A 27995-nucleotide genomic window follows, 5' to 3' on the forward strand; every position below is an offset into this window, starting at 1 on the left:
AGCAGCGACAACAAATTATCTTTTGTTATATGCATTATCATATGTTATTATATGTTAATTATGCATTATCTTTTTAGAAGCCAAATTGGGAGATTTCTTCTCCTTATACAAATTATTTGATTCCCTAGAAACAGAAATCTGATTAGGATTGTCTTTCAATTTCCTGACACTGACAACCCACTAACCTAATTACCCGCCGGTCCCCGTGGTCCTACTCTTCCTCGCAAACTCCGGGAGATCATTTGATGGTTGCTAAGTCGCAGTAAAATCTCATTTCTCCTAAATACAATTTTAATATTTTTATTGATAGTCACAGACGGTGGGGAGCGAGACGAAATGATTTTGAATTATGCTAAAGATTGGATTGACTAAACGCACCGTAAATATAATTTAAATCTGGCCCAAATGGTTTGACTTAACAAGCTTATTATTACAACATACCTAAAAGACATAACTTTAGCCCTAAACAAAGGCATATTCTCATTCTTTGTCACAGTCTTGTTGCTGAAATTGTCATGCCAACAAATCTGGTATTTAATGCCAATGTTCCTAACATTAAGTGGTCTAGTTTAGCTCATGACGATGGAAAAAGTCCATGCTGAAACTAGTCTCAGCTGGTTTAGTTAGTCTCCCCAAACCATTCTAAAACATCAAACTAGGTCAGCTAAAACCGGCAGACCACCTCAGGCTGGTTTAAGCTGGGGTTTTTTTCTGTATTGTATATGGTTTTCTCTAAAGATCTTGTGGATTCAGATGGAGAAACGCTCCATGTCAAATGCTGCCGTCAGCCATCGCAAAGCCGGTTTGAAGATCCAGAGGTACATAGGTGCCTGTTTTAATTAGAACAGTAACTGTCATAATTAAACAGATGCTGGCAGGAATTAAACCTTGGCACTATCTAGTTTCCCGTTACACCCGGAGCAAGAGGGTCAGGGTGAGAGAAAGAAAGAGAGGGAGGGAAAGAGATAAAAGAAAAAGGCCGATTTGCAATGGATCAGTGTGTCATGAGGTTTTTAGACTGCAGCCTCACTGGTTCAGTTACAACAACATGCATTGCGAAATTACATCTATACAGTCAAATCTAGATCAAGAACGTTTTTACTGTTATATCTGCGTTGTGAATTAGAGGATGAGACTCATTAGTGCATGTTATTCCAATGCAAAACAAATGTTTGTCTTCATAATGTTTCATTAAAAGAGTAGTAAATTTCACACCCATATTCAAATCCAATTTGAAAGCCCTACATTGGGTGCCAACCTTTTTGTTTCTCACTGTATGTGGAAGTAAAATGGGCTATGAATGCCATTTCATGATAATGTTAAGACCATAAGAGCACAGCATGTATCTTTTGGGCGAGTTTATATGCTGTTTACGCCACATCAGAGGAGATGTCTGATTTACAATGGACGGATCAGTGTATCATGAGGTCTTTCAGATCCTATGGTAACACTGTATTTAAAGGACCAATTCCCACTGGCATGCATATTACTAGCTAATTGGCTGTTTATTAGTACTTATAAAGCACATATTATTGCCTTATTCTTCATGAGAATATTTTAGATCCCTTAATCCTTAAACCCCATACCTAAACCTAACAACTACCCTATTAATAAGACAATTAGGAGTTTATTGAGACAAAGGTTGTAGTTTTTACTCGTTTTACACAATAGGTAAATGATTGCTTTGGAGTATGTGTATGTTTGACACATTTCAGGGCAATTGTGCTGCAATATCCTGTCTTGTCAAACTTCAAATAAAGTAAACTACACTAAACTAGTTATTAGTGGGAATGGGACCATAAAATAAAGTGTGAACAAAGTGAAATGTGAACTGGATGATTAGATAGTTAGTGATATCTGAGGATGAGACTCATGCATGCTATTCCAAAAGAAAAGAAAATGTTTGTCTTCATAATGTTTCATTAAACAAGTAACCAACTTTTTCTTTCTCACTGCAGTTAAATGCGGAAGTAAAATGAGTTACAGATGCTATTTCATATTGATGATAAGACAATAAGAGCAGTGAATGAATCTTTTGGATGATTTCTCATTCTCCTTGCGCCACATCAGAAGATCTGTCTGATTTGTAATGGACGGTGCATCACCTTTAGATCACAACCTCACTGGTCCAATCAGTACATCATTTTCATAAATTGTAAAATTACAGCTAAACAGTCCAAACAGATGCTACTAGATCAATAATGTTTTTCACAGTTTTGTGTGTAATGTGAAGTAGATGATTAGTCAGTTAGTGACATCTGAGGACAAGACTCATGCATGTTATTCTAAAAGAAAAACTAATGTTTGTCTTCATAATGCTTCATTAAACAAGTAATAAATAAAGTAATACATTTCCCACCAGTATTCAATCCCAATTTGAAAGCCCTACGTTGGGCGCCAGCTTTTCTGTTTCTCGCTGTAGTTAAATGACGAAGTAAAATGAGTTGTGAATGCCATTTCATATTGACGATAAGAGCAGTGAATGCATCTTTTGGACGATTCCACATGCATGAGAGGAAAGAGCGGCTCAAACTGGAATATCTTCAGTGAAACAAGAGAGCGATGTGTTTCTGAAAGTGAGTGTTTTACGGCGCTAACCGCCGCCGATTCACAGCGAGCGGATCTCGAATATCGTTTCTTCAAAGCGAGCGTGGCGGTGTGGGAGAGAGAGAGGGCTTAGGGCCAGCGTGGAAGGCATCTGAGCGCGGATTAGCCCTCGGGCCCGTGACTGCGTGAGGGCCAGCTGACCCCGGGCTCCTTTTCCTCTCTCAAAACAACAATCCCCTCTTGAGCAAAGCCCCTGCAAAAGGGCCTGTCCCCACTCCTGTCGGTGGTTCGCTGCGGTTAGCAGGACTTGGCAGGGGCCCTTATTTTTGGTGGTCTCACCTGTTCTGGGTGCCTGTCATCTGGGTGAGGGGAAAGTGTCAGCGTGGCTGGGATGGTTGGCAGTGCTTCAGGGAGCTTATGCTGACCCGTTTTTAGCTAGGAAATTCACAGGGCCATGTCCTAAGGCCACGGTGAACTCTACCTTTCATGGCTGCCGACAACCCCCATCTGAACTGGCCTCGCGTCAGCACTATTTCAAAGAGTCCTGCTTTTGGCAGCTTGGCATTTTTCCTCACGAACGTGACGAGAGGTACGGAGAGCAGACTGCAGAGCTGACATCTAACCCAAAAACACCTGTGCCGTGGCTTCTTCTAGCACAGCCGGACCCAATCAGGCACTCTTCCAAAAGATGGTGCCAACAAAGGAGCAAACTCGCGCACTACAATCCTGTCAAAGGGCAACTGAATGTTGCTCGCAGTGGGTTGATGCACTTTCTGGAAAAACGTCGAAAAAATCTGACCTTTAGGAGTACAACAACTCAACCTCAAAGGGACACCTTTATCCCTACAAAATTAATTGTGGTACCTTAAGGGTACATATCACTACTCTATAGTACTAATATGCACCTTTTTGGGTAGAAAGGTACAAAGATGTCCCATTATGGGTACTGCCCCAGTGACAAGCCCCTAAAGGTACACATTTTGGGGAATATTTTTTCTTCTGAAAATTTCTTAAATTCAGCAATTTTGTTTTGGGAAAAAAAACAAAAAAACAAACAGAACTACGTGTTGTTTAGGTAGCAATGTTGTTTTGAAACATCCTAAACTGTAAAATGACCATAAAGACTACAATCTAAACAACTTTACAGTTCAAATCATAAATAATTTCAGAAAAATAAAAAGTATTATAATCATCCAGCCTTATAAATGACTATGTATGTTACATATGATTGGTTTGAACAAAAACAGCAGATGGGCTGAACGAAAATGCAAATTCACTTATGGAAAAACAGAAATACAGCGGTTACCCCGTACACAAAGCAGCGTTGTGCTTAAAAACCGTAAATTATCTAGTGGCCTGACTCCTCTAATGGCACATGAATGGCATATTTTAATGTCAGAAAGGTGATGAGTTTACAGGTATGTTCTGAGATAGATCTGTCCAGCGGAAAAGTGTATTACACATCAAAATGGATTCCGTTAACTTTCTTATTTTTTCCTGCATAATCTCAACATGTTGGAGCACATGCACCATTCACCAGGCCAGAGCTCCAACATTCACACATCATATCTCATTGATAATCTTTTTTTTTTTTAAATCAGACCCAACAATCCTTCCTCACACACATGATTTGACTCATGCACTATTAAATTCAGTACGTGTCTACACTTTCTTTAGGCTGCGAGTGTGTGTTTTGTGATCAGGCAGTCATCTGTCTCCCAGTAGAGATGATCTACAGCGTGTCGTCCTCGTCCAGCAGTGATCTAGGCTCTCTGGTGGAAAACACATGTTCACGCCTGCGGTAATCCTCTCACCTGTTCAGACGAGGCCTCGAGGGAAACCACCGCCACACACACACACACACACACACACACGCTTCACATACTCGGAGATGTGTCTTAAAGAAGCCACTCATAAAATGAGCATTCAGTCATCATTTATTAACACTCATGTCCTTCCTAACCCATATGAATTTTCTTCTTCTGTGAAACACAAAGTGAGATTTTGGGCAGAATGTCCAACAAATGTGGAAATTAGAGGCAAGTTAAAAAAAAAAAAAAACACCACAAATGGATCATAACTAACTTTGTTATGGTGTCTTTTTCTTCTTTTTGACAGAATAAATCACTATCCACTTTCATTGTATTTCTTTGTGAAGAACATAAAAACATTAGGTCCGAATAACGTGAGGGTGATTAAATGAAAACTTGTTTTGAGTAAAGTAAACATTTAAATGTATTGCTGTTGTTCATATAATGTCACAAAACACTCTTCTGATGTCCAAAGCCAATATATCAGACATATATTGAGGCACGTCGTGCAGGATTGCTAATAGTGTGGTGTTATTCAGATTAAGGTTTAATTTTTTGTCCAGCAGGCAAACTCATAATTCTCTATAGATTTTGTTGCAGACGGAAATCAGACGTCTAGATGAGGCTTGAGAATGTGAGAGATGTGAGTCTTGTGGGTTTAAAGAGTCTTTGGATTACGTCAGTGTAATCTCTCTCAATAGTATCTGTTCCTTTCTTCCCAGCTCCGATTCGCTTCCATTGATCAGAGGAAAAAAACCTGTAGTCCCTGACATCTGAGTCCTCTTATTGATCACTTCCTGTTTTGAGGGAATGAAGCGGGTCCAGGACTATGCAGTAAATCTCACGACTGAAAACATCCTGCACTCAGAATACCGGCCCTGCGCGGCTGATAAACTCTTTAGTTTTATCAGCTTTGAAACGATTCTTCTATCATTACTGATTAAAGTCATTTTTCTCTCCTCACGGTGGCTTTGTTAAAATCACTGTACTACTCACTTAATTATGGGTGATAAATACACCTGTGAATAAGCAAAACAAAAGAAAAGTCTATAGAACATATTTAGTAATAATCAGCTTGTTTATGAGGAAAAGAACTGTTCATATTCACTATTCACACATTGACAATAAAACACCTCAAGTACTGGAAATAAACCAATGTTTCTATCAATTTTCACAATGTTGCTTATTATGTATTGGTTTATTAATATCTATTTTAATAGTAATTCCTTTCCCCTCAATAGTAAAGTAACTTAACATAAATTTGTCTCAGCTATTGCTCAAAATTTGTGGGAGTATTTTTTTTTTCACCAGGGCTGCATTTATTTGATGCGAAATATGTTAATATGTTAATGTGAAATATTATAATAATTTAAAATAGCTGTTTTCTATGTGAATATGTGTTAAACTGTAATTTATTGGTGTGATCTGCAGCTGTATTATCAGCATCATTACTGCAGTCTTCAGTGTCACATGATCTTCAGAAATCATAATAATATACTGATTTACTGCTCAACAAACATTTCTGATTATTATCAATGTTGGACACAGTTGTGCTGAATATTTTTGTGGAAACCGTGATACATTTTATTTTTCAGGATTCTTTGATGAAAGTTCAAAATAATAGCATTTATTTGAAATATAAATCTTTTGTAACATTTATAAGTGTCTTTACTTTCACTTTTGAACAATTTAATGCATCTTTGCTGAATACCGTACTGACTTTCAAACAGTAGTTTATATAGCAACCTTTTAGTCAAGATAAAAATGTTTTTGAACAATTCTACATTAACAGAATTACTTAAATTGAACAATTTGAACAAATTATTAGGGCTGCAACTAACGATTATTTTGATAATCGATTAGTTGGCCGATTATTCTTTCGATTAATCGGATTAAAAAAATATTGACCAAAAAAAACACTATTCCACATTCTGCCCAATGTCCTTCAAACAAACGTGACAACTGAATGCTATGAAAACATACAGTGCTTAATTTATTAGACCACTTAGCATAATAAAGAGAAAACATATTTTAGAAATTTGTCAAAAATTTGTTTAAATTTAAAAATGTTATTGTCATTTATTAGACATAATAATAAAAAATGTCCTCATAACAGCTTGCATTCTTGCTGGTATTGTTTATGTACTTTTTGACTGCAATTGGGTATCGCGAAAAAAAATACTCAAATAAAATTACAAAAAAAAAAATAAGTGCTCTGGTTTTCTTTCATAGATAACAGCAATAATGATATTATAGCATTAAAAATAGCCTACTACTGTTACTAAAGAGCTTACACATATTGGAGTACTAACCAGTACAGAAAGCCGAAAAATGATTTTGGTTATCACCAATACTGTTACTTTAGAGCAGCAGTGGCACAAACCTTACATAAACACATTGTTAAACTTACATAAATTTGTGAAGCATTGTAAAAATTGAATATAGTTTAAACCTCTATTAAAAATTAAAATAATAAAGATAATAATAAAGAGGAATAAAAACACAAACTCAGTGTTAACCAACAGGTAAGAGTAATGTTCTGCAGGAACTACTTTGATCACAGTCACCTCGTCATTTCTTTATCCTGTAAAAGGCCGTTATGGAGCGTCTCATGTTTATATTCAGACAGACAATTACACGCTGTTATCCCTTTAAAGTTCCTACTCTCATAAAATATTTTAATTTATTTTAAACCTTAAATTAACTTTCAACAACAGATAATTCAGCACAGTGGATATGTTTGCGCTGAAAAGCCTATTCATTGTCTCCCTCTCTACTGTGTTCTGTCCGTCTGACGCGCGTGCGCGCGCCCGCCGCGCCGGCGCTCATTCGGTATTTTAAACTTAACACAGACTGTCAGGACGGACCTTTATGCAAAAATGGAAATGCTCGCGTGAATTTGTGGCATTTATAGATAAGGATATGACCGTAAACTGAACGTTTTTGCGCTGAGGACGCACACGCATCTGTCAAAGCGCCTGACAGGGCAATCCATTACTCTTATGCATTAACTTAAAGCTTAAAATAAAGAATTATCATGTTTTGGGCAGCTTGGATCACGTGCTTCTCCGGCAGAATCTCATTCTGTTTCCTCCACTATTTTTAGATGCATTTTGTTCATAGAAATGCATTATTCAGTGCCGTAATTTGACTAACCAGCTGAAGTTGGACGTGCACTGTGGGCAGACCCGATTAATCGATAATGAGAATCGTTGTCGATGATTTTCATAATCGATAATAATCGATTTTATCGATTAGTTGTTGCAGCCCTACAAATTATAAATAATAGTATTGCTATTTCTACTAAAACATGCACGTTACATTTATTTGTTGTAGTGTAATTAATATTTATTATTAAGTTAAAAAGCAGAAATAAAACAATTTATCAGTTATTGGTTATCATATGACTTTTATAATATGACATATAATCCTTATCAGTTATAAAAACAATATCTCTATTAGAGGATGCTCTTTCTTCAGGTGTGTCTCTGGTAAACGCAGCGTGAGAATTTGTGGTGTGTTGTCAAACAGAAAGGAAAGTTTCTGATTCTGACAGTTCACGCAGGTGCTGTCCTGTCCTGTAAAGTTATAATTAGGTGAGATGGCTGCATTGAGCGCGTGACCTTCGCTCGTCTCACAGCCGCTCGGCCGTGGCTCCGGTCGTACGCTGAGGGTAGACGTGGACAGACGTGACCCTCTGTGTCTCATTTCCTTGTCGCCTTGAAAGGCCTGATTGATTTGGCGCTCACGTAGCGTCGGATCGGAGACAGACAGTGACCTTGCACTTGAGGAGGGACGTGGGATGGCCAACAAGATGCCTGTTCTTGTCATCGTATTAATTTGTGCAATGTATGAACATATTTTTATAATGTTGAAAAAGCTGTTTAAACTCTAACACTAACACAGAACTGAAGTGGGTTTGCAGATGCTCAGTAACGTGACAGTGAGAAAGCTGTGTTAGAAATGATCATTTCTGAAGAGTAAAGAACAAACCCAGCCTGTGTGAAAGATCTTGTGTGCTTACACAGGGCATGTAAGTCATGTTTAGTGCTGTCTGAAGTTGTCCTATTTTTGTCCTTAAATAATCCTTATATTGTTTTATTTCAGGGCTATTATCATTAACTAAAAAACAAATGTAAAAAAACAATCTAATACAACTTAGTGTAATAAACTAAAACTTAAACTAAAAATTAATATAAACCATACATACATATACAGATATATATATATATATATATATATAGAGAGAGAGAGAGAGAGAGAGAGAGAGAGAGAGAGAGATTCACTTTTTTTTTTTACTAAAAATACACAAAAGTTTAATTTCAGAATATTTTTTTTTTAAATATTATATTTTTCAGAATAACTGTCTATTCACCAAATACAATCAGTTTCCGTAACAATATTGTGCAGCATAACTGTGTTCAACATTGATAATAATCAGAGATGTTTGTTGAGCAGTAAATCAGTATATTATTATGATTTCTGAAGATCATGTGACACTGAAGACTGGAGTAATGATGCTGGAAATACAGCTGCAGATCACAGAAACACATTACAGTTTAACACATATTCACATAGAAAACAGGTGTATTAAATCCTAATAATTAGCCATTTTTACTGTATTTTTTATCAAATAGATGCAGCCTTGGTGAGCAGAGGACACTTATTTCAGAAATATTAAAAAACAAAATTTTATAGTATTGTTCACTCCGAGCATCTCAAAGCTGTTGAAGTGCAGACATATGCACTGATGTCAATGATGCCGTCTGCTCCTCCATCTTACTGTTTAAGCTTCATTTTTTGCCTCGACACAGGTGATTCGTTTCTGACAATCCCTCCCTATTTTCTGGGCTCTTATTCCTCCAGATAATATATTTGCATTAATTTTTCATCAGTGAGTAATGCGATTCATTCTCTGTGTCTCGTGCAGTGGAGAGATTCCGTTACTTCATTCAGCTCCATATAGACGGAAGAGCTTTCACAGATGGATTGTGGGTGAACTACACACATTACATTACAGACCTGCTTCAAATCTAGCCAGAACGCACATGCTCTTATGTTACTCCTGCATAAAAAAAAAAAACATTCACTGCATGAACATGAATAATACAGTGAGACATGAAAAAAAGCAGAAAGTAAGAGAGAATGAAATGTCTGTGAGCGTATTTAATTGTCACAGATTTCCCACATGGCAGGACTTTAAAAAAGCATCCGCAGGAAGAGAGCTGAGATGTTCGGAAAACATTTAGCGGATCAATACGTCGGGAAGAGAGTGTGTGCTCTGGGACAGAAGCCTTTCCAGTCGGAATACTGTTACACTTCTATTAGTCAGACGCACGGATCGACCTATTCAGCATATTTCTGTCTCTCTGCCCAACAGGCGCAATTATTTACTGCATGTGAGCGCGACTCGTGCCAACAGTCCCTTAGGTCCAGCACTCTGACACGGGTCCACCGGAGCGCCGGCCAACAACATTTACGAGTCTAACATGGCTTGTGTGTCTCTGGCAAGCGCTGGCTTCATCTGGCGCTGTGCTCGGCTCTGATCGCTGACTTGTGTTTGATGGAGACAGTACAGACCGTGTGACTGATTTAAAGGCCAACAAATGACATTACAAAGTAAAATGTGACCTAATGAAAGACTGCTGAGGTGAACAGCGAAACATACTTCACACATGTGAAGGAGAATGATACGCAAGCTCAACCTCAAACACTGGCATGTTTGAAAACGCGATTTATAATGAACAGCAGGTACAGGCGATTAGTTCAACAAAAACTATGTGCATCATCTTCGTATTTTTGCATCATTTTCTTTGATGTTGAATAGATTTGTTCATGGCGGTGTTGTTACTGTTAACCAAAACTAGAATTAAAACTACAACTATTAAAAACTGTTTTCACCAAATAAAATAATCTATAAATATTAGAAGAAAAACTTAAACTTAAAAAAGGTAAACAAATTATTTACGAAATGCCTTGGAATAAAATTACTGAAAATAATTAAAGTTATAAGTTATATAAATAATAAAATAACACTAAAATAACACTTGTTGATGGTTTTTGAGGATGAGGGTGTCACAAAACATGTCCATGTTCATCTGTCTGATTTGATGACAAAATATGAATTTCTGACATACAATCTTTGACGTCAACAACATAAGATAAGAGGTGTTTCTCCTCAGTATAAAACACAATCTTATTTTCCTATGAACGACTATATGATCAGTCTCTTTTAGAATCTGTGAATTCAAGAAGTTCAAGAAATCAATCAGATTGTAGCATAAATACAGTTTAGGCCTGAATCTAAAACAAAATTGAACCTAACCCTTGACTGGGCATAACCCTAAGTGATCTTACCTCGTACAAAGTTGAATAAACTGACCAAATATCCAGATCTAAGAGGAAACTATACTATTATAGTTTTTAGAAATAGTTTGAATTAGTTGTATTTATATTTTTTTCTCTTCTTTTTTAAAATAAGATAACATTTTAGTAATTTTTTTATTTCAGTTAAAGTTAATTTCATTTCATGCTCCATATTTTAATTAACAATAACAACCCTAGAGCAAAAGTTGATAAAAAGGTTTAGAATCTCCTTTCAAAATCATGTACCGAGCAACGCATTTCTTCACTCTTCCCGTGCAACCTAGGTATCTGTCTGCTTTTAAAAACATCCATAGCCCATCAGTCAGCGGTGTTGATGGTAATAAAGTAAAGTAACTCCTTACTTTTTAATTTACAAGAAAATATCTGAGCTACTTTTTAAAATAAGTAATGCCAGTTCCTGTGTTTCTGATGTATTAAGTGACAGCTCTGGTGTTGCCATGTTGAGAGAAATCAGGAGTAAGTGCACAGTGTTGTGTGTGAACATGATCTTACTGTAGTTCTAGACTAAATATCAACATGATCTTACTGTAGTTCTAGACTAAATATCAACATGATCTTACTGTAGTTCTAGACTAAATATCAACATGATCTTACTGTAGTTCTAGACTAAATATCTACATGATCTTACTGTAGTTCTAGACTAAATATCAACATGATCTTACTGTAGTTCTAGACTAAATATCTACATGATCTTACTGTAGTTCTAGACTAAATATCAACATGATCTTACTGTAGTTCTAGACTAAATATCATCATGATCTTACTGTAGTTCTAGACTAAATATCTACATGATCTTACTGTAGTTCTAGACTAAATATCTACATGATCTTACTGTAGTTCTAGACTAAATATCTACATGATCTTACTGTAGTTCTAGACTAAATATCAACATGATCTTACTGTAGTTCTAGACTAAATATCATCATGATCTTACTGTAGTTCTAGACTAAATATCATCATGATCTTACTGTAGTTCTAGACTAAATATCAACATGATCTTACTGTAGTTCTAGACTAAATATCAACATGATCTTACTGTAGTTCTAGACTAAATATCATCATGATCTTACTGTAGTTCTAGACTAAATATCAACATGATCTTACTGTAGTTCTAGACTAAATATCATCATGATCTTACTGTAGTTCTAGACTAAATATCATCATGATCTTACTGTAGTTCTAGACTAAATATCATCATGATCTTACTGTAGTTCTAGACTAAATATCATCATGATCTTACTGTATTTCCAGACTAAATATCAACATGTATTTACTCATCTCACCTGCACTAAAACACATTCAGTGTTCCTCAAAATCAATAAAAACAGTCAAATGCAAACTCAGAATATTATACAAACCTGCAATAATTAAATGTGTTAAATAACAAAAATAGTCTTTATGCATTTAATCCCATGTTTTTAACCAATGTCTTTGCTTCTGACTTTTGATGATCCAATTCAACCATCTGGATAAACATAACATTTGTTTTTCAATGCTGAATAAAGTTTTTTTTTTTTTTTTAATTCATTTCATTTTTGGTGTGACAGGGCTTATATATTGGCCAAAAATAGAACTTTTTATATTAACCCTTAAATGCATACGTTGGGTCTTTAGTGACCCGGGACATCATTCACTACCCTCTCCCTGGTAAGTAAGACATTTTTTTAAAGACATCAACTTTCTTAGTATTCTTCAATCTATTCATTATAAACAATAACAAGAAAAAAATTATAAAATATATGCCTGTTTTCTGATTAATTTTTTTGTAAAAATGTGTATAGGGTAGCTAGAGGCCCGAGGTATGTAAATGTGTGAGTATATTTTTCCTGCGCAACTATATTTATATATCTGCTAACTCAATATGTGCAATGCATCTTTATTCCTCGAGGTGGCACTGTTTGATACACAATGATGACGTGATGTTTCACTCATTATTACCACAGGCATAAAACAAGAGAATATCAGCAGCAAAAATTGAACTGTTTGAATGGCTTTACTGCAGGGCAATTACTGTACGCAATGAAATATAAATGTCACTGTCATTTGATGGTGGATGAGGTGAATAAGCTGCCAGTGATCAAAATATTGATTTTGAAGTAAATGAAAATGATAGTTTTGAGAATATGTTAGAGATCACGAATATAAGCCAGATGTTTATGTACTGTGGAAGTGCGTTCTGATGATGACAGCAATGGTAAAATCATCCACTCAAATTGAACCCTTCCAAGTTTCAACAGGTAACGAAATATGGTTTATTTTATTCTTCTGTAATTGTTCTTAAAATATCAAGAGAGATTTTTTGCTATTCTAGAAGTTAGAGATCCATCCGTGCTGGATATATAGGTCCGGGTTGCTAAAGACCCAAATATATAATGACTGGTGATACATTCATGCATTTAAGGGTTAAAAACAAACTAACAAGCCTAGCCCAGAAAAGAAAAAGTAATGCAAAAGTAACGCAATGCATTACTTTCCATAAAAAGTAACTTGGTAATGTAATTAGTTACTTTTTTAGGGAGTAACGCAATATTGAAATGCATTACTTTTAAAAGTAACTTTCCCCAACACTGTCAGTCAGTGCCTCCTCACCTTCCTTCAGCATGCCCACTTTCAAGCACTTCATGAAGCGGCACGCCTGACAGGACTTGCGTCTTCTTTTCGTGATTTCACACTCATTGGTGGCCGGACAGCTGTACTCGATGTTACCTGGTGAGAGACAAAAAGAAAAGAGAAAAGTGAGGCGCTTTCCACTCACAGGACATCGCTCCCATCTCCCCGTCCAAAAATAACCCACGAAAACAAGCTAATGCAGGAGAGTTTTACAGCGCGCCACCGCATCCATCAAAGCGATCAAAAGAACGCTCTATAAATCACTTTATTTATAAAATCATCTTTTACTCAATTTGATAAATTGCCTGTGGCCGGGAGACACTACAGAACAGGGACAGCGTGTGCTGGAAAGATGAAGAAACATGAGCCAACAAAACAGATGAGACAGGATTCAAAACAAAAGATCCCTGCGCGCTTTCAGTGCTTCCATTCGAATCGCACCTCGTGAAATTACATTCACAAATTCAGCGCGCATTTGTGCACGGCGCTCGGCCCGCTTTACATAATACACGACCCAAACTGAGGCCGGTTCTGCTGCTCGCTTGCTATTTACATAAAGAATAACCAGCTACTGATACATTATTCAAGCTGAGCGCTTGATACCTGCACAATAAAAGAGACGTTTGAGTGGCATTGTGCGAGTAACAATAGGCAAAGTGCTTGATATACTCGGCCATTCTGCTTGTGTCCATGTACATTTAACTGCAGCGAGGCATTTCAATTAGGACATGTATGGATAATGGCAGGAGCGACGGCTAAATGCAGAATGACAGTCGGTAGACAGCGCTCTTGTTCTCGTGCGAGCGTGTGGTTTGAATGTCTATGCGGACGGCGCTCGCTCAATTTATTCAGCCCTGTCTTGATCACTGAAGACGTTGTGCTGAATAAAAACAATATGCTCTCTGACATATACTGTACGGCTGAGGAAAATAATACTCGGACCACGGTCGGGATTTACCAGAGAACATCTCTAGAGCGGTATCTCTGTGTTGATAAGTGTGGAACTTTTATATAGTTGGTAAATAGTGTTGTTTTGGTGTGACGTGACAGAGCTAAATGGGTTGGTTCTGTCAAAGATTAATGTATTTCAGGTCTTCTTATTCATATCTAAATATCTATGTTACTAGGGTGTATTTAGTGTAAATGTAGATGTTCAGTGTCACTCTAATTAAAATTGTTCACTAAAAATGTCTCACCGATTTTGTGCTAATTATGGCGCTTATTATCAAATTATATAAACACTATATAACACAAAACATGATTTTTTTTGATTGCCGATATCTCAGCAGTGTGGCTGACATATATATATAAAGGGCCTAAAACTAACTTTTTGCCACACCTGCCAATTTACCAGCCAAAAGATTTTTTTACCGCCCATGAAACTCTTTTTGCAAAAACAGGCAGTCATTACTACTAATTACGACTAAACATATTTACAATGTTTTTAATTTGTTCTTTACTTTACTAACAAGAAAAAAACTTTTTTTTAATCTTTTATTATCTTTTCTTTTTTTGTCCCTAAAAAATATTGAGATTCTTGTCCTTTGCATGTTTTGGGCAAACGGAGCAGGCCATCGTGTTACGCCTGTTTCACACATACTTGAACATTTAAAGGGGGCCAAGGGGTTGGGGCTATCTTGATCTCTTTCTGGGGGAGCTATAAAATTAGAAATTAAATTTAAATCTAAGGTTAACATTAGTGCTTTCTGTCAATCGATAAAAAAAACCATCAATAACAAGACGTCAGCAGGTTTTACTTTAAAAGCAGCGCTATCGCTTTAAAACCTGATGCACATGACGTGTATCTGACACATATCCTATTTTCTCCAAACTCTTTATGGTCATTTAAGACTTTATAACTCATTTAAGACCATGTTTACGAGGTAACTGGCCAAAACTGTGTATTTTGACATAATTGTGTGTGTTTTCGTCCGTTGAAGCACCACTGCTGCGCTGTCTGAAGTGGCTCTGTGTATGTGTTCAGCTGAACATAGCCTAGTTCACTGCACCGTTCAGGCGGCATAACCCCAGGTATGTGTCGCCACATTCTTGAGTTATGAAGAATAAAGAAGGGAAAAGTTAATCTTCCGAAATGAAGCAGCAATAACTTCTCAATCTCAGGTAAAAGTTATTAGAACCATGTCTAGGGACAAGCGGGCCATCACACTGCTCTGACCTTATCAGCCCGTTTGTATCCTATTATTTGATTCGCTCTCGTCGCTTATGACAGAACAGCTAATAATGAGCTCGTCTTCGGAAAAGATAATTTTATTCGCTTACGTCAGAAACAACAAATCTCTTTAAAAACGGGCTGTTGTTCTCACTACATTGCATTTTTATATTTCGGAAAAGTTTTACCCACTAACTGCAACTGACACTGTTACATTTACTTGCCAACGTCGATTTTCAATCAATGGCTTGCTGTGCATTAAAGTATTTTAAATGCACTTCATATATATATTAGTGGTGTCAAAATTTGCGTGTTAATGCAGGCGATTAATTTTTTCAGTTTAATGCGTTGAAAATATTTAACACAGTTAACACAGGGTTGGCCACCCCGCTCACAACTGCTGCTTCTGTCACTTTTTCTCTTGACAAGAAGTGCATTTATTCAGACGCAGAACGTCTTTACGAACACATCAAACCTGAGGCGTTTCAGACGCACGCTCTAACTTCACTTCAGTGGCAGGCGCGAGTCAAACTGTATTGTGCTCGTAGCGCCTGATCTTCGCACATAGGCGCCAGCGCGCGTTGTAGCCTGTATCCTTTCATATCAAAGCGCGAAATAAACTATGTGCATGCAATGACGTGGTCAGTTAAATCATGAAGTTACCAAAAAGGCGATTAGTGCTGCCTTAAATCTGTGTGTGCATGTAATATATTTTATATGAGTCACATTTAAGAACATGTCTATGAAATGGTTTTCAAAACTGTCCTGGAGCAACCCAGCACTTTCTCACTCATTCGATTCAACTCGTCAGCTCTATGATGCATCCGCGTCATGTTCAGCAGCGACAGCTCTTAAAGAAATAACAGCCAAAATAACCTAATAACCAGCTGCTGTGATGTCTATTAATCAAAGGACAAAGAAAAAAAGAGGAAAAAATAACTTTAAGAACTAGCTTTAAGAATTCATTTAGAATTTAGTGTTTGATAACTGCTGAAGGGCACAGGTAAATATGAAATTTATTATAATGGGTTTATGTGAAGATTGTTTTAAGTTCACTTAAATTAGAAGTTATGTTTTTAAAGTCTAATAAATTTTCAAATTGATAGCTCTTAATTATACTGTAATGTTGAATGTCTATAGTCAATAATTAAATATTGGGGGGGATTTTATAGGGAAATCAGTATTGGTATCAGTGATACTGGCCTTCAGTCATAAAAAAAGATGCCATTAAACAAACATAAAAAAAAAATACAATTTGAAGATTGAATGTGAAATTATTGCAATATAAAAGTATATTTAAAAACTTTAATGTTAGGTGGGATTAATCGCGATTAATTTCAGAAAAATGTGCGATTAATTAGTTGGGTTTTTTTTTAATCGATTGACAGCACTCGTCGTCGGCATCCTTCCGTCTACGTGAGACGATGGTGTAATTCCATGCAAATGTCAACCTTACCATGAAAGAATTAAGTTTTTAGCAAAAGAACAAAACCCTGTTTAAGTTGTGTGTTTAGGTCTGTATTTTACTGCATTAACATGCTTTAATAGAAATTTGAAGGAAATCGCTATGTTTATCCACCACATATGAGGGGTGGACCCAGGGCTGGACTGAGACAAAAAAATCGGCCCTGGCATTTTGGCCCAGACCGGCCCACTACATACGATCAAAATACTACCCATCTTTGCACGCCCTTGATCCACCGCAGAAGAAATATTGTGCCTCGCGCACACAAAAATGAGTTGGGAAGCCATTTGATTGAATGCCGCAGTAAAAGGGAAGGAATAGCAATGCTCGGGCAAACCGCTATAGAGCTGATGTCACGACAGAGTTAGAGCCGGTTTCATAGAAAGAGAATGATATGCACCAAATGAGTCGCTGTAGAAACTGAATACTTCAATGGTTGCGGTGCGCTCAACACGAGAGACAAACGTCCTCATGTATTAAAGAAGAGCGGCTTTATTAAGTGCTGGAAATACCAGAGGATGATCAAAACTCTGAAACATGTTCAGTCACACACAAGAGTATTGTACAAACTGTACTTCATAACCATGTTTAGACAGATATAGAAGAATTCATATGTTCACGTTTTTATATTTAACTTACAGATCTCAGCTAAAGTTTTGCTTCAGTTTCTATTCTATTCTATTCTATTCTATTCTATTCTATTCTATTCTATTCTATTCTATCAGTTTAAATAGTTTGTTTTGATATATGTTAGGCCTATATTATAGACTCAAAAACAAGGTAAATTATTTATCAGGTTTTTGACTTTGAGTCTCTTGCTCATCAAGGCTGTATTCATTTAAAAAATACAGAAAAAACAGTGATATAGTGAAATATTATTGCAATTTCTACTCCAGTCTTCAGAGTCACATGATCTTCAGAAATCATAATAATATACTGATTTATTATCAATGTTGAAACTGTGGTGCTGCTTCATAACTCATAAAGAAAAATAAATGAGAAGAACATTGTTCCCACGGGTCCTTAAATGTGATACAACTAAACTGAAGAGTTTTTAAGGCCTTAGACAGTTTTAAATACGTTAAATGGTATAAGAAATAATTTTTCAAATTTCCTTAAATAGATTTTTAAGAATTCTGCAAATACCTTGTAAATAGTAAAATAAAACTCTTTCCTTGATATTCGTTGATATTTGTGTATTGAAAATGTTTTTGATTGACATTTATGGTCTTTATTTTATTTGGAAGAGTCTGAAGAGTACCTGCCCGAAGGGCTATCAGGGATTTAGACATTTTGCGAGCCCTGCATATAATAACTTTTTAGAAATTAATTCATTGTAATATTTCAGAAATTGCATATTTAACAAGAACATTGCGGAGATTTAGACTGCTTTGCTGTTTGGGTCAGAAATGCACAGGCGGACTGAAGGAAAAATCGCCAAAACTATTTTAAATGTCATATAATGTTCATTGTTAATATTATTATCTTATTTAAACTTTTTATTTGTTTCAAACAAACTTGTGTTGCTATCTGCGTTGCATTCATGCAGAGAGCAAGGTTTTGTGCATGCTGACTGCGACGCTCAAGAGATGTGGGCTACATCATTCTTATTTGTCTACATTTTTTTTCTTCATTACAAATCTTGTTTGGTTTTATTTTGTATCATTGCATGTTAAAAACAATTCACTATGTTATGCAGATGCAAAATGCTAGACTGCGAATAAGATTAGCTACAGTTTCACATTTTATAAATATTTGAACAATATATTCAGCATATTTAACAACCTGTTTTGTATCTTTATTTAATGCATAAGCGATTTATTAAAACAAGTTTATGAGGCTATGCTCTAGAGTCCAGACTATTATTCATATGCAAGTGTGTGTGCGGAAAAGAATGCGCATGCATGACAGGGAGGTGCTCGCGCGGATCACTTGCATTTTTTCCTGATAATGAAACAACTTAATAATAATAAAAAAAGAAAACTTAAAATTGGGGCTCCTCACATACATGAGAAATATATCTCAGGGCTCTACGCTTGCTTTTGTTTTTAGGAGCGCTTGTGCTCCTAATTTAAAATATAATGAAACAACTTAATAATAATAAAAAAAGAAAACTTAAAATTGGGACTCCTCACATACATGAGAAATATATCTCAGGGCTCTACGCTTGCTTTTGTTTTTAGGAGCGCTTGTGCTCCTAATTTAAAATATTTAGGAGCATGGTCAAAAATATAACAGCACCTTCAAATCAATAATCAAAAATTCTGATCAAAAATGAACCTTCCCATTACGAGGTAATATTTGACTCCTTAAAGTGATTTACAGGGAATTTAGTTTTTACCTTTGTAATGGCATTTTTCTAACTTTATTAAAAGTATGTCATCTTTTATGTCAAATTCAAAAAAATATATTTATAAGCTTTTTATCATTTCTAATTAAAACAACAGAATAAAATCAAGTAGAATAAGATGCCAATCAAATGAAATCAGTATTTAAGGAATACATTTGTACTACAGAGGTGGCACAGAAGAATACACAAGTGACACCTTTAAGTAGGTGTATTTTCAGATGTTTAATGAGGCTCAGAGGTTGCATAAGTGCAATTAAATTCATAAGTTCACGTTGAGGTTAATGTTTTAAATATACAATTTTGAATGAAGAAATATGCAATGATTTAAATAATAGAAAAGATACTTTAAAAATTAAACTAAAACCACCAGTAGGTGGCGGTATGTCACTGATTTTATCACTGAATCATTCATTTAATTGATTCGTTCGAACGGCTGATTCATTCAGGAAGGAAGTACGTGACTGTCTTTATGAACGGTTAATTGAATCATTGACTCACTAGATTCGTTTAAAAACGCAGTTTATTCATAAATGAAACACCGCTGTGTTTGAATGGAGATGCGCTGCGGCTTGGCTGAGACTTTGTTTGAAACTATTTTCGTTGATGAAATGGAGCAAAATAAGGCAATAGTGTTGTAGTCAGACAATATAAGTCATTTAATATGAACTTCTTGTTTAATGAACTGTTGTATTAAATCAATATCACATTTGCAAACTCCCTTAAAAATCATTAAAAGCTGTCCCTCATCTTAGTTCATCGTGATCTCACAAAACTCCGTTATAATCACCGAAGCTCCTTACACTGCACAATGAATCTCTTATTTACACTCCGTCTACACTTGTTCTGTTATAATGAGAGGATGCGTCTGTGATACATTACTCAACGCTGCAAAAACAGGTTGTGAGTAGGCCTACGTTAGAAACCTTTAAAGCTCCCTCAGCACAAACACAAACATGCTGATCGGGTCAGTCGCACTGGTGCTCCTAAATATTTGTTCATAGTCGCACGCAGTAGTTTTCAGACGCAAATGCGACTCCAATTCGAGTATATTATTAAATAATCAAAATGTCTCATTTTTTTCATAATCATTAGGCTATCGCCTGTGCTTTGTGGCAAACTTTATGCGTGTGCTTGAACACAAAAACGAAAATTAAAATAAAATTGATATTTTATGCTTTTTGAATGACCAACCCTTCTCCATTCGGCAGATATTGTTGCTTCTGGTTTGTGCATTGTAAATCTATTGTAGTCTACGGATGCTTCATATTAAAGCATACCGGCGTGAAAGTTTACCTCGTTGCTGACGACTAATAAAGCTATACTGCTGTGACTAGTTTCAGGCTTACCGTATAACATTTTACAAAGAAATCCATTTTAATAACATTTTAGAATTTGCATTCTCTGCGAGAACTTAGCGAAGATAGCCTAAGCATTTGCATATAAATATGCACAGGCGGACTGTATAGCCGAAACTATTATTATTATTTTTTTTGTTCATTGTCAATATTATCTTATTTAAACCTTTTATGTGTTTCAAATAACTCGTTTGCTATCTGCGCTGCATTCATGTGTAGTGCAAGATTGTGTGTGCTCTCTGAGCATGCTGCGTGCGGTTAGGCCTATCTTTTTTTTATTATTTATTTTTTTTTCTGTCTAAATATTTTTTTTCATTACATATCTTGTTTGGTTCAATTTCGTATCATTGCATATTAAATTAATTCACTTTATGCAGATGCAAAACGTGAATCTGCAGTTTTATTCGCAGTCTATTTCATAAATATTTGTACAGCAGGCGGGTCTATTATATATTCAGCATATTTTAATTAACCTGTAGTTTATCTTAGTTATTTAATGCATAAGCAAGTCATTAAAACATTTTTTTCTCAGCGGCATCCTTTTAATCTTGATCAACAACTGATCAACGAATTGGAGCTGCGTTGGTCTGTTAGATCATTTTAAAATGTCAAATAGCCTTCAATTTTCAGGTTAGAACTGCATCTGTCTCGGATCTAGATTGGTGAAGATTTATTTTAATGTGATTCCAAACTCTAGCGTTAACCTGTATAAATGTGCTGCATTTTTGGCCCATATTTAAGTGTTTGTGCGGAATATCAATGCGCATGCATGACAGGGAGGCAGGCGCCCGTGAGATCACTTGCACTTTTTTCAATGAAACAAACTAAAATCAGTTCTAAAATCAGTTTTATTTATGTAAATTCATAATGACAAAAAAAAAAACTGATTTTGTAAAATAATGAAAACAAACAGGATATGCTTTTTGCTGTCTGTCACTGAACTGGAGCGCGTCTCAAAAAAGAACCAAAACTCTCTCAAATAGGCTACAAGAGAAACATAGCTATAGCTTGAAATGTATACTGTTAAACGAATCAATTAAAAATTAAATGAAATACTCCCTGATAATATAATCTGTATGAAGGTTACAGTTCTCTTTAAAGGCACGTCCAGTAGGCTACTGTGGAGACGAGAGTCAGCACTGGGAATTTCTTCTTGCAGCCGACAAGAAAGCATTAGTTTATTGATAAATAATTAAAATGTCTAATTTTTCTATACATTAATAATCATTCATTTAATCTACTTTTGCTTGTGCTTTGTGGAAAACTGTACGTGTGTGCTTGAGTGGAATATGGATTATAGGTCTATTGACTTAATATAAATGTGCGATTAGTTAAATAATGGCTTGAACGAACAACTAGTTAACTAGAAAAATCCTTAGTGGGGGGCAGCCCTACTAAACACCCTCTAGAAGTTTCCGTTAAAGTTTTTAAAGCATTTTATACGCGTTTCCATAGTCGGATAAATTCTGCTTTCAGAACGGTCACGTCCGTAACGGAGAGATGTCACGTCCGTAACATTGATTTTTCCTCTGACACACAAAAACGAAAACTTAAACAAAACTGATATTTTTTTCGGTTTTATAAATGCCAACCCTTCTCCATTCTGCAGATATTGTTGCTTCTGGTTTGTGCATTATTCTAATTCGCAGAAAGTCTACAAAATATGTTGTCTCCCAGAAACTCATGTCTTTTTTTGTCACGTCCGTAACGCATGTGTATTTCCCTCATTTAAAATATAAAACAGGTTTATAGACTGATACTTTTCTGATATCTGGACTATATTTTAAGGGGTTTAGAAAAATATAAAGAGATGGTTCAATATATTGGTAAAGAATAAAATTTATGAGAATTTATATTTCAGGGTTTGACTGCGAATGTCACGTCCATAACGCTGGAATTGCTCATATATATATATATATATATATATATATATATATATATATATATATATATATTATAGTTGTTGTTTTTTTTTTTTTTTTTTAAACAAATAAGCAAGCCCAGCCCAGCTGACAGGAAGTAAAGCAAAAGTAACACAATGCATTACTTTCCATAAAAAGTAACTAAGTAACTACAATACTGTAGTGCATTACTTTTAAAAGCAACTTTCCCCAACACTGGTCGATAGTATTACTGAATGTTAATTGTCTTTTATGCCCCAATACAAATTATATTTCTTTTCATTAACACGTTTTATATTAAGTAGCTTCAATGTCCAGTAACATGCAGTGTTTTACTACTTCTTAAAAAAACCCAGCATATATATGGTTGAACCACGTTTTTTGACAGCTTTCAAGTAGCTTACCTATACTGTAAACCTTTTTTAAAGCTTTCTCAGGATTTATATAATTAATTATTTAGTAATTTACATATTACACTGGATTGGTGCATAACATGCAGCTGGTACAGTTTTTTCCATCTGCTTACACACATTTTCAAAACTTTGCCTCTTTTTTTTTTTCAAAACCTTCCACACAAATCCAAGAACTGCACACAAAATGCTAAATGCCTCACATCTCTTGCAAAATGAAGCACTGCGTTCAAAATATCACAAAAGCAAACATTTACAAACACCTTTGCCCTAATATTAATTACAGTTAGATTTGTGTGTGCTACAAAGAGAATTGCGTGTTGTGTTTTGCAAAAAATGTTTTATGAAATGTTTTATGAAAACTGAGTCAAAGGCTGAGAATTAGTGTCTGGTTTTGCAGATTTGGTGTGTGCTTCTGCTGTTTGAGTGACAGCTTTCAGAAACTGTGTGACAAGGAAAGATTTTGTGTGGAAGCAGCTGAAAAAACTGTAATGAACAGGTCAGTAAACCTCATATATAGCTGTTGCAGATGAAGCTTCTCCATTAGTGTTCTTCTGCTCTGAAATCTTCCACAAACGCTTCCATCCCCCATTCCCAACTTATGCAATTATGTTAACATTATTGCACAGATGAAGTGGAGGGTCCCAAGATGTATTAAATAATTAGAAATCCCCCCTTTTATCTGGGTTATACAAATCAGTATGCACATGTAGCAGATCTCTTTGGGTTTGGGGTAAATAAAGGTGTGAAAATGAATGTGATAAAGTCTGATTGCTCCTCTTCCTGTTTTCCCATTTGTTGTCACAATCAACTAAACAGGGCTAATCAAACACATTTCCTGAGCGTTTCCAGATAACAGATGCTTTTGATTCATGGTTTTCCCACAACTAGAATGTGCAGCGACTCGTTGCTCCTTCATCCTATCATATTTTCTGGAGAAGGAAAGGCTGAGACTTCCTATTCTGGGATGTGTCCCTGTGGGATCATTAGGGCAGGATGCGTCTTGAATTGCAGTGTTGGTTAGCGTATCTCGGCCGTCTGATTGGCACTCTGACCCGCCGCTCCATCAGGAGATGGATGGCTCCTATTCCCTCTCAGATACGCTGCTAGTCTCACATAAACACACTTCTGACTATCAGCATAAGGCCTGGTCTGCATCGCAGCTTATTCTGGCCTCAAAACGCGTCAGACAGGAAGAGACCAGGATAAATTACACTGAGGACTAGACCTTGTGCCAACAGCGACTGACATGTTAATCAAACAAGACTGCTCACTAGTTTTGGATACTTTGGTTAGGGCTTTTTTGAATTTTTGAAAAATTCTAATTGCGAGTTTTTTTATATATATATAAAATGTTAATAAAATAATTATTATTTGTATTATTATTATTAAATATTAAACAAAATGACTATTATAATATGTAAAAATAAAACTAAAAAGTATATTAATTTTGTACTTAAGAAAATAATAATATAATATAATTTTTATTTAAAGTATTAATATTAATTTTATTTAAACTGTAAATTATTTAGTAATATTTATGACTGCGTGATTTGGGGAAATCTAGTTGCGATCTTTCTAATAATTGTGATTGTGATTAAAAATGCAACAAAATGTTGTGTTTATATATCAATATGATTTAAAATACTAATAAAAATAATAACAATACTTATAAAATATTAAAAACTATAAACACTATAGTACTAAATAATATAAAATAATGTTATTATTATTACTATTGTGATATTCTACTGTTAAATAAACAAAAAATATTTATTTTGTATTTTAAAAAAAAAAACTTTATTTTATTTTAAAGTATAACTGTAAACTAAACTATATAAATAAATTACAATGCTACTATTTATAGAAATCTTTTTTTTTAATTTTCAAACGGTAAACCATAATTTTAAGTGGAAACACTGGATCATGTGTAAATGAACAGCACAAAAATACCATGGTACGTTTGTGCAGAGTAAACATTAAATGTAAACAAAAGACAAATTTAATTCAGATGTAGTAAATAGTTCAAATTTACTATCGCAAATATTTCTAGCTCATATCATATAAAGATTTTATTTGCAAACAAGATGCAACACTTAGAAATGATGCAATATGGAGGACGAGCGTGCAATCGCTTCAGTCCGCTCAGAATGGATCTACTCAGAAATCCTATAAAAGTTATACTCTTAAAATAAAAAGTCTTGGGATTCGAGAAGACGAGGTTTTTTTTTTTCCCAACATTTATCTGCTTTAATTTCTTTGATGGTTTTTCAGGACTGGTGCCAGGCCATGGTTTGGGAAGAGACTCGGGTCAAGTAAGTAAATTACAGTAAAATGGAAGGTCTTCCTCATCAAAATCTAACCTGACTTTTACAGGCTTACTGTCAGCCGCGATTACTTCGTAGAGGAAAGATATGGAGCTTTCATACACGTTTACACCTGTGTTGAAAATGGGCAGCAGATCGGGCTCGGGTGTTCGGGGTGGGTCACGGTGGTCAGGAACCATCATGTGATCAGAGATGTTCATTTAGACCGCCTCTGACTGATGGACATAGATTGACCAGCTTGGAGAATCAAAATAAAGATGATTATGAGTTTAGAGCAAAACTGAAAGACAGTGATTTCTGGTGACTGAACACGTTTTGTGAAAGCAAACTATAAAATCATTAAATAAAAATGCACACACAGCTAACAGGGAATGCTCTCAGAATGTTGTGGCAAGGTTCTCTCAAAGTTATGAACAAATGTTCTTCCAGTAATATTAATAGAACCTTTGTTAGGTTATCTGGTCTTTAATGATGTTCTCAAAAAGTCAGCACAAAAATGCTATTTATGCATTGTTCATGGAATGTTTTTCAAAAGCTTCTTTTTTTTTTAAAATAAGTTTCAGATGGTTTAGACAACATGCAAAGGTAACTTTTGTAACGTTTGAAAAAATATAAAATTGTTTGTTAATGTTTGTATTGCCAAGAAAAAAACTAAAAAAGCTGTCGATTTTCATAACTTAACAGGAATGTTAGCACAGTGTTCTTGGAACATATTGTAGTTAGCCTGGCACATCCATTTTTTTTGTTGTTGTTTGGAAAGACTGATGTGAACAATATCAATGATCGTCAGCTTCAACTGCATCAGATTTTAAACAATTTACAAATCCTCTTTCAGTCCAGATCTGGAACTGAACTTTCATAAGAGCAGTTATTTATTATGAATGAACAATGACATGAACCTAAGAATTCCATGAATTTAATATTTGTAATATGAATAATAATTTGCAAACATTTGTAAGTCACTTTTGTAAGCTTCAGAAGTGTTGTGTGTAAATGTCATTTTTATTTTATATTATTTTTCTAGCCAAAATAATTTTTCGTTGTAAACAGAGAAGCTTAATTAAAATTATATTTAGTTTCAACCTTCATATACTAAAATATATTTCAAAATGTATTTCAAGGGCAAAAAAACATTTCTACATTTCATTGAAGATCTTAGATGCTAAATGTTATGTGTTCACACGTGTTATAAACAACAAAGATTTTCTACAAATGTGACATGTGAATGTATTTTCTGCTAAAATATACAGAGGGAAAATAATATTTTTGTTTTTGCTATATGGGTTTCTTTCAATAAAAAATGAAAGATTTCAGTATCAAATGTAGTATTTTATAACAAAACATATAAACATTTATTGCTGATTTGCGGACAAAATTGGGGTAATGGGCAAAAATCTAGCTGTGTCGATCAGTTTATTTTTCAGCACACCTTGCATTGAAAAAATAAAGCGTGTTAATGTGTTCACATAACTACACACGTTGTCAACTCATTAAACGTAATGGGGTTATGCATGTAAATGCACTCAATGTCTATTCAAACAAGAAAAACTAACTCTACAATTTACAAAACACTTGCTTGCTTTCAACAAAGAACTGAAAGATTAGACATTAAATGCCTGTAGGCAATACTGAAATATATAAACATGCATAATTGCTTTGCTTAGACTTGTTACATTTGTGATAATTGTTTTATTACTATAAAGTATATGGACTAAAATTGCTGCAGTTCATTGTTCATTTAGCGATGCAAGACTGTAAGGAAATTTGGTTCGGATTTAATTTATTGATCAATAGCGATTATTCAACTCGGTATTAGTATGTTTGAGATACTTTTTTAGACCTGTGTTTCCATTTTAATCATACAGTACACAGTATTTATTATACAGACACTTGTTCTGTTTTCTGACATGTTCAGAAGTTTGTGGCTGTTGGATCACTCTCCCTGTTATTTACTTTCTAAATCACGTCTGATCCTCATCTCTCGTGCCTCGTCTCATCTCTTCAGTCAGAAGCTCCTCGTCTGCCCTATTCTTCATGATCTCAACCTGCCCTCTTTCTTCCACTTGTCTCTTTCTGCCTAAAATCCTCCCTCGCTCATCCCGAGCCGTGCGTCTGCTTATTATGCCATTAGTCGTCCCACTCGTGCACGAGACAAAAACCAGTCCTCTTCAATCTAAAGAAAGTCTTGGGTTTCTTCCCCTCCTTCCTGGCCGTGGCTGAAATTACCCGGCGACGCGTGCCTGCGTTTCTAATTGCACCGGCCGTCCCCGGAGACGAGCCCCTCCCCCCAGCCTAATGAAAAGCCTCGGCCTTAATTACTCCTGCTGAACGCTGATTGTTATTGACAAAACTTCTGTGGCTTGGACAAACGGCTCTAGATTAGCTCCATTACAGGCAGCGCTCCAAGAAGAAGAACACAGCGATAGAGGGGGAAATTGCCATCTGACAATACAAAGTGAGGAGGGGGACGAGACGTCTGAGTCGCGGCGTGTAACTCTCCTCCTCTTAATTGTCCGGCTCCTCGTTCTACTCAAAGCGCTCGTTTGTTCAAGTGTCTCACCACAGATGCTTTTGTGCGTCTCTGTGTTTAAAGCCGGACTCTAAATATGTGATTGAGGGACGCGTGTTACGCCAACAGTGGAGATTTTTGGACACTGCGATT

The 27995-nt window shown here is 35.5% G+C and overlaps 1 protein-coding gene across 2 annotated transcripts in view; it reads right to left on the reverse strand.

Annotated features, from left to right (window-relative positions):
* The window catches only part of LOC306850188 (steroid hormone receptor ERR2-like), an 89515-nt gene that overhangs the window by 29645 nt on the left and 31875 nt on the right, over positions 1-27995 (reverse strand). For both annotated transcript variants that reach the window (XM_079385680.1, XM_079385679.1), the window contains exon 3: positions 13335-13451. In XM_079385680.1, the coding sequence (XP_079241806.1) occupies positions 13335-13451 (117 nt within the window). The remainder of the gene's footprint in view (positions 1-13334; positions 13452-27995) is intronic.

This window comes from Barbus barbus (assembly GCF_936440315.1).
Source record: "Barbus barbus genome assembly, chromosome: 30".
NCBI classification, from domain to species: Eukaryota; Metazoa; Chordata; class Actinopteri; order Cypriniformes; family Cyprinidae; genus Barbus; species Barbus barbus.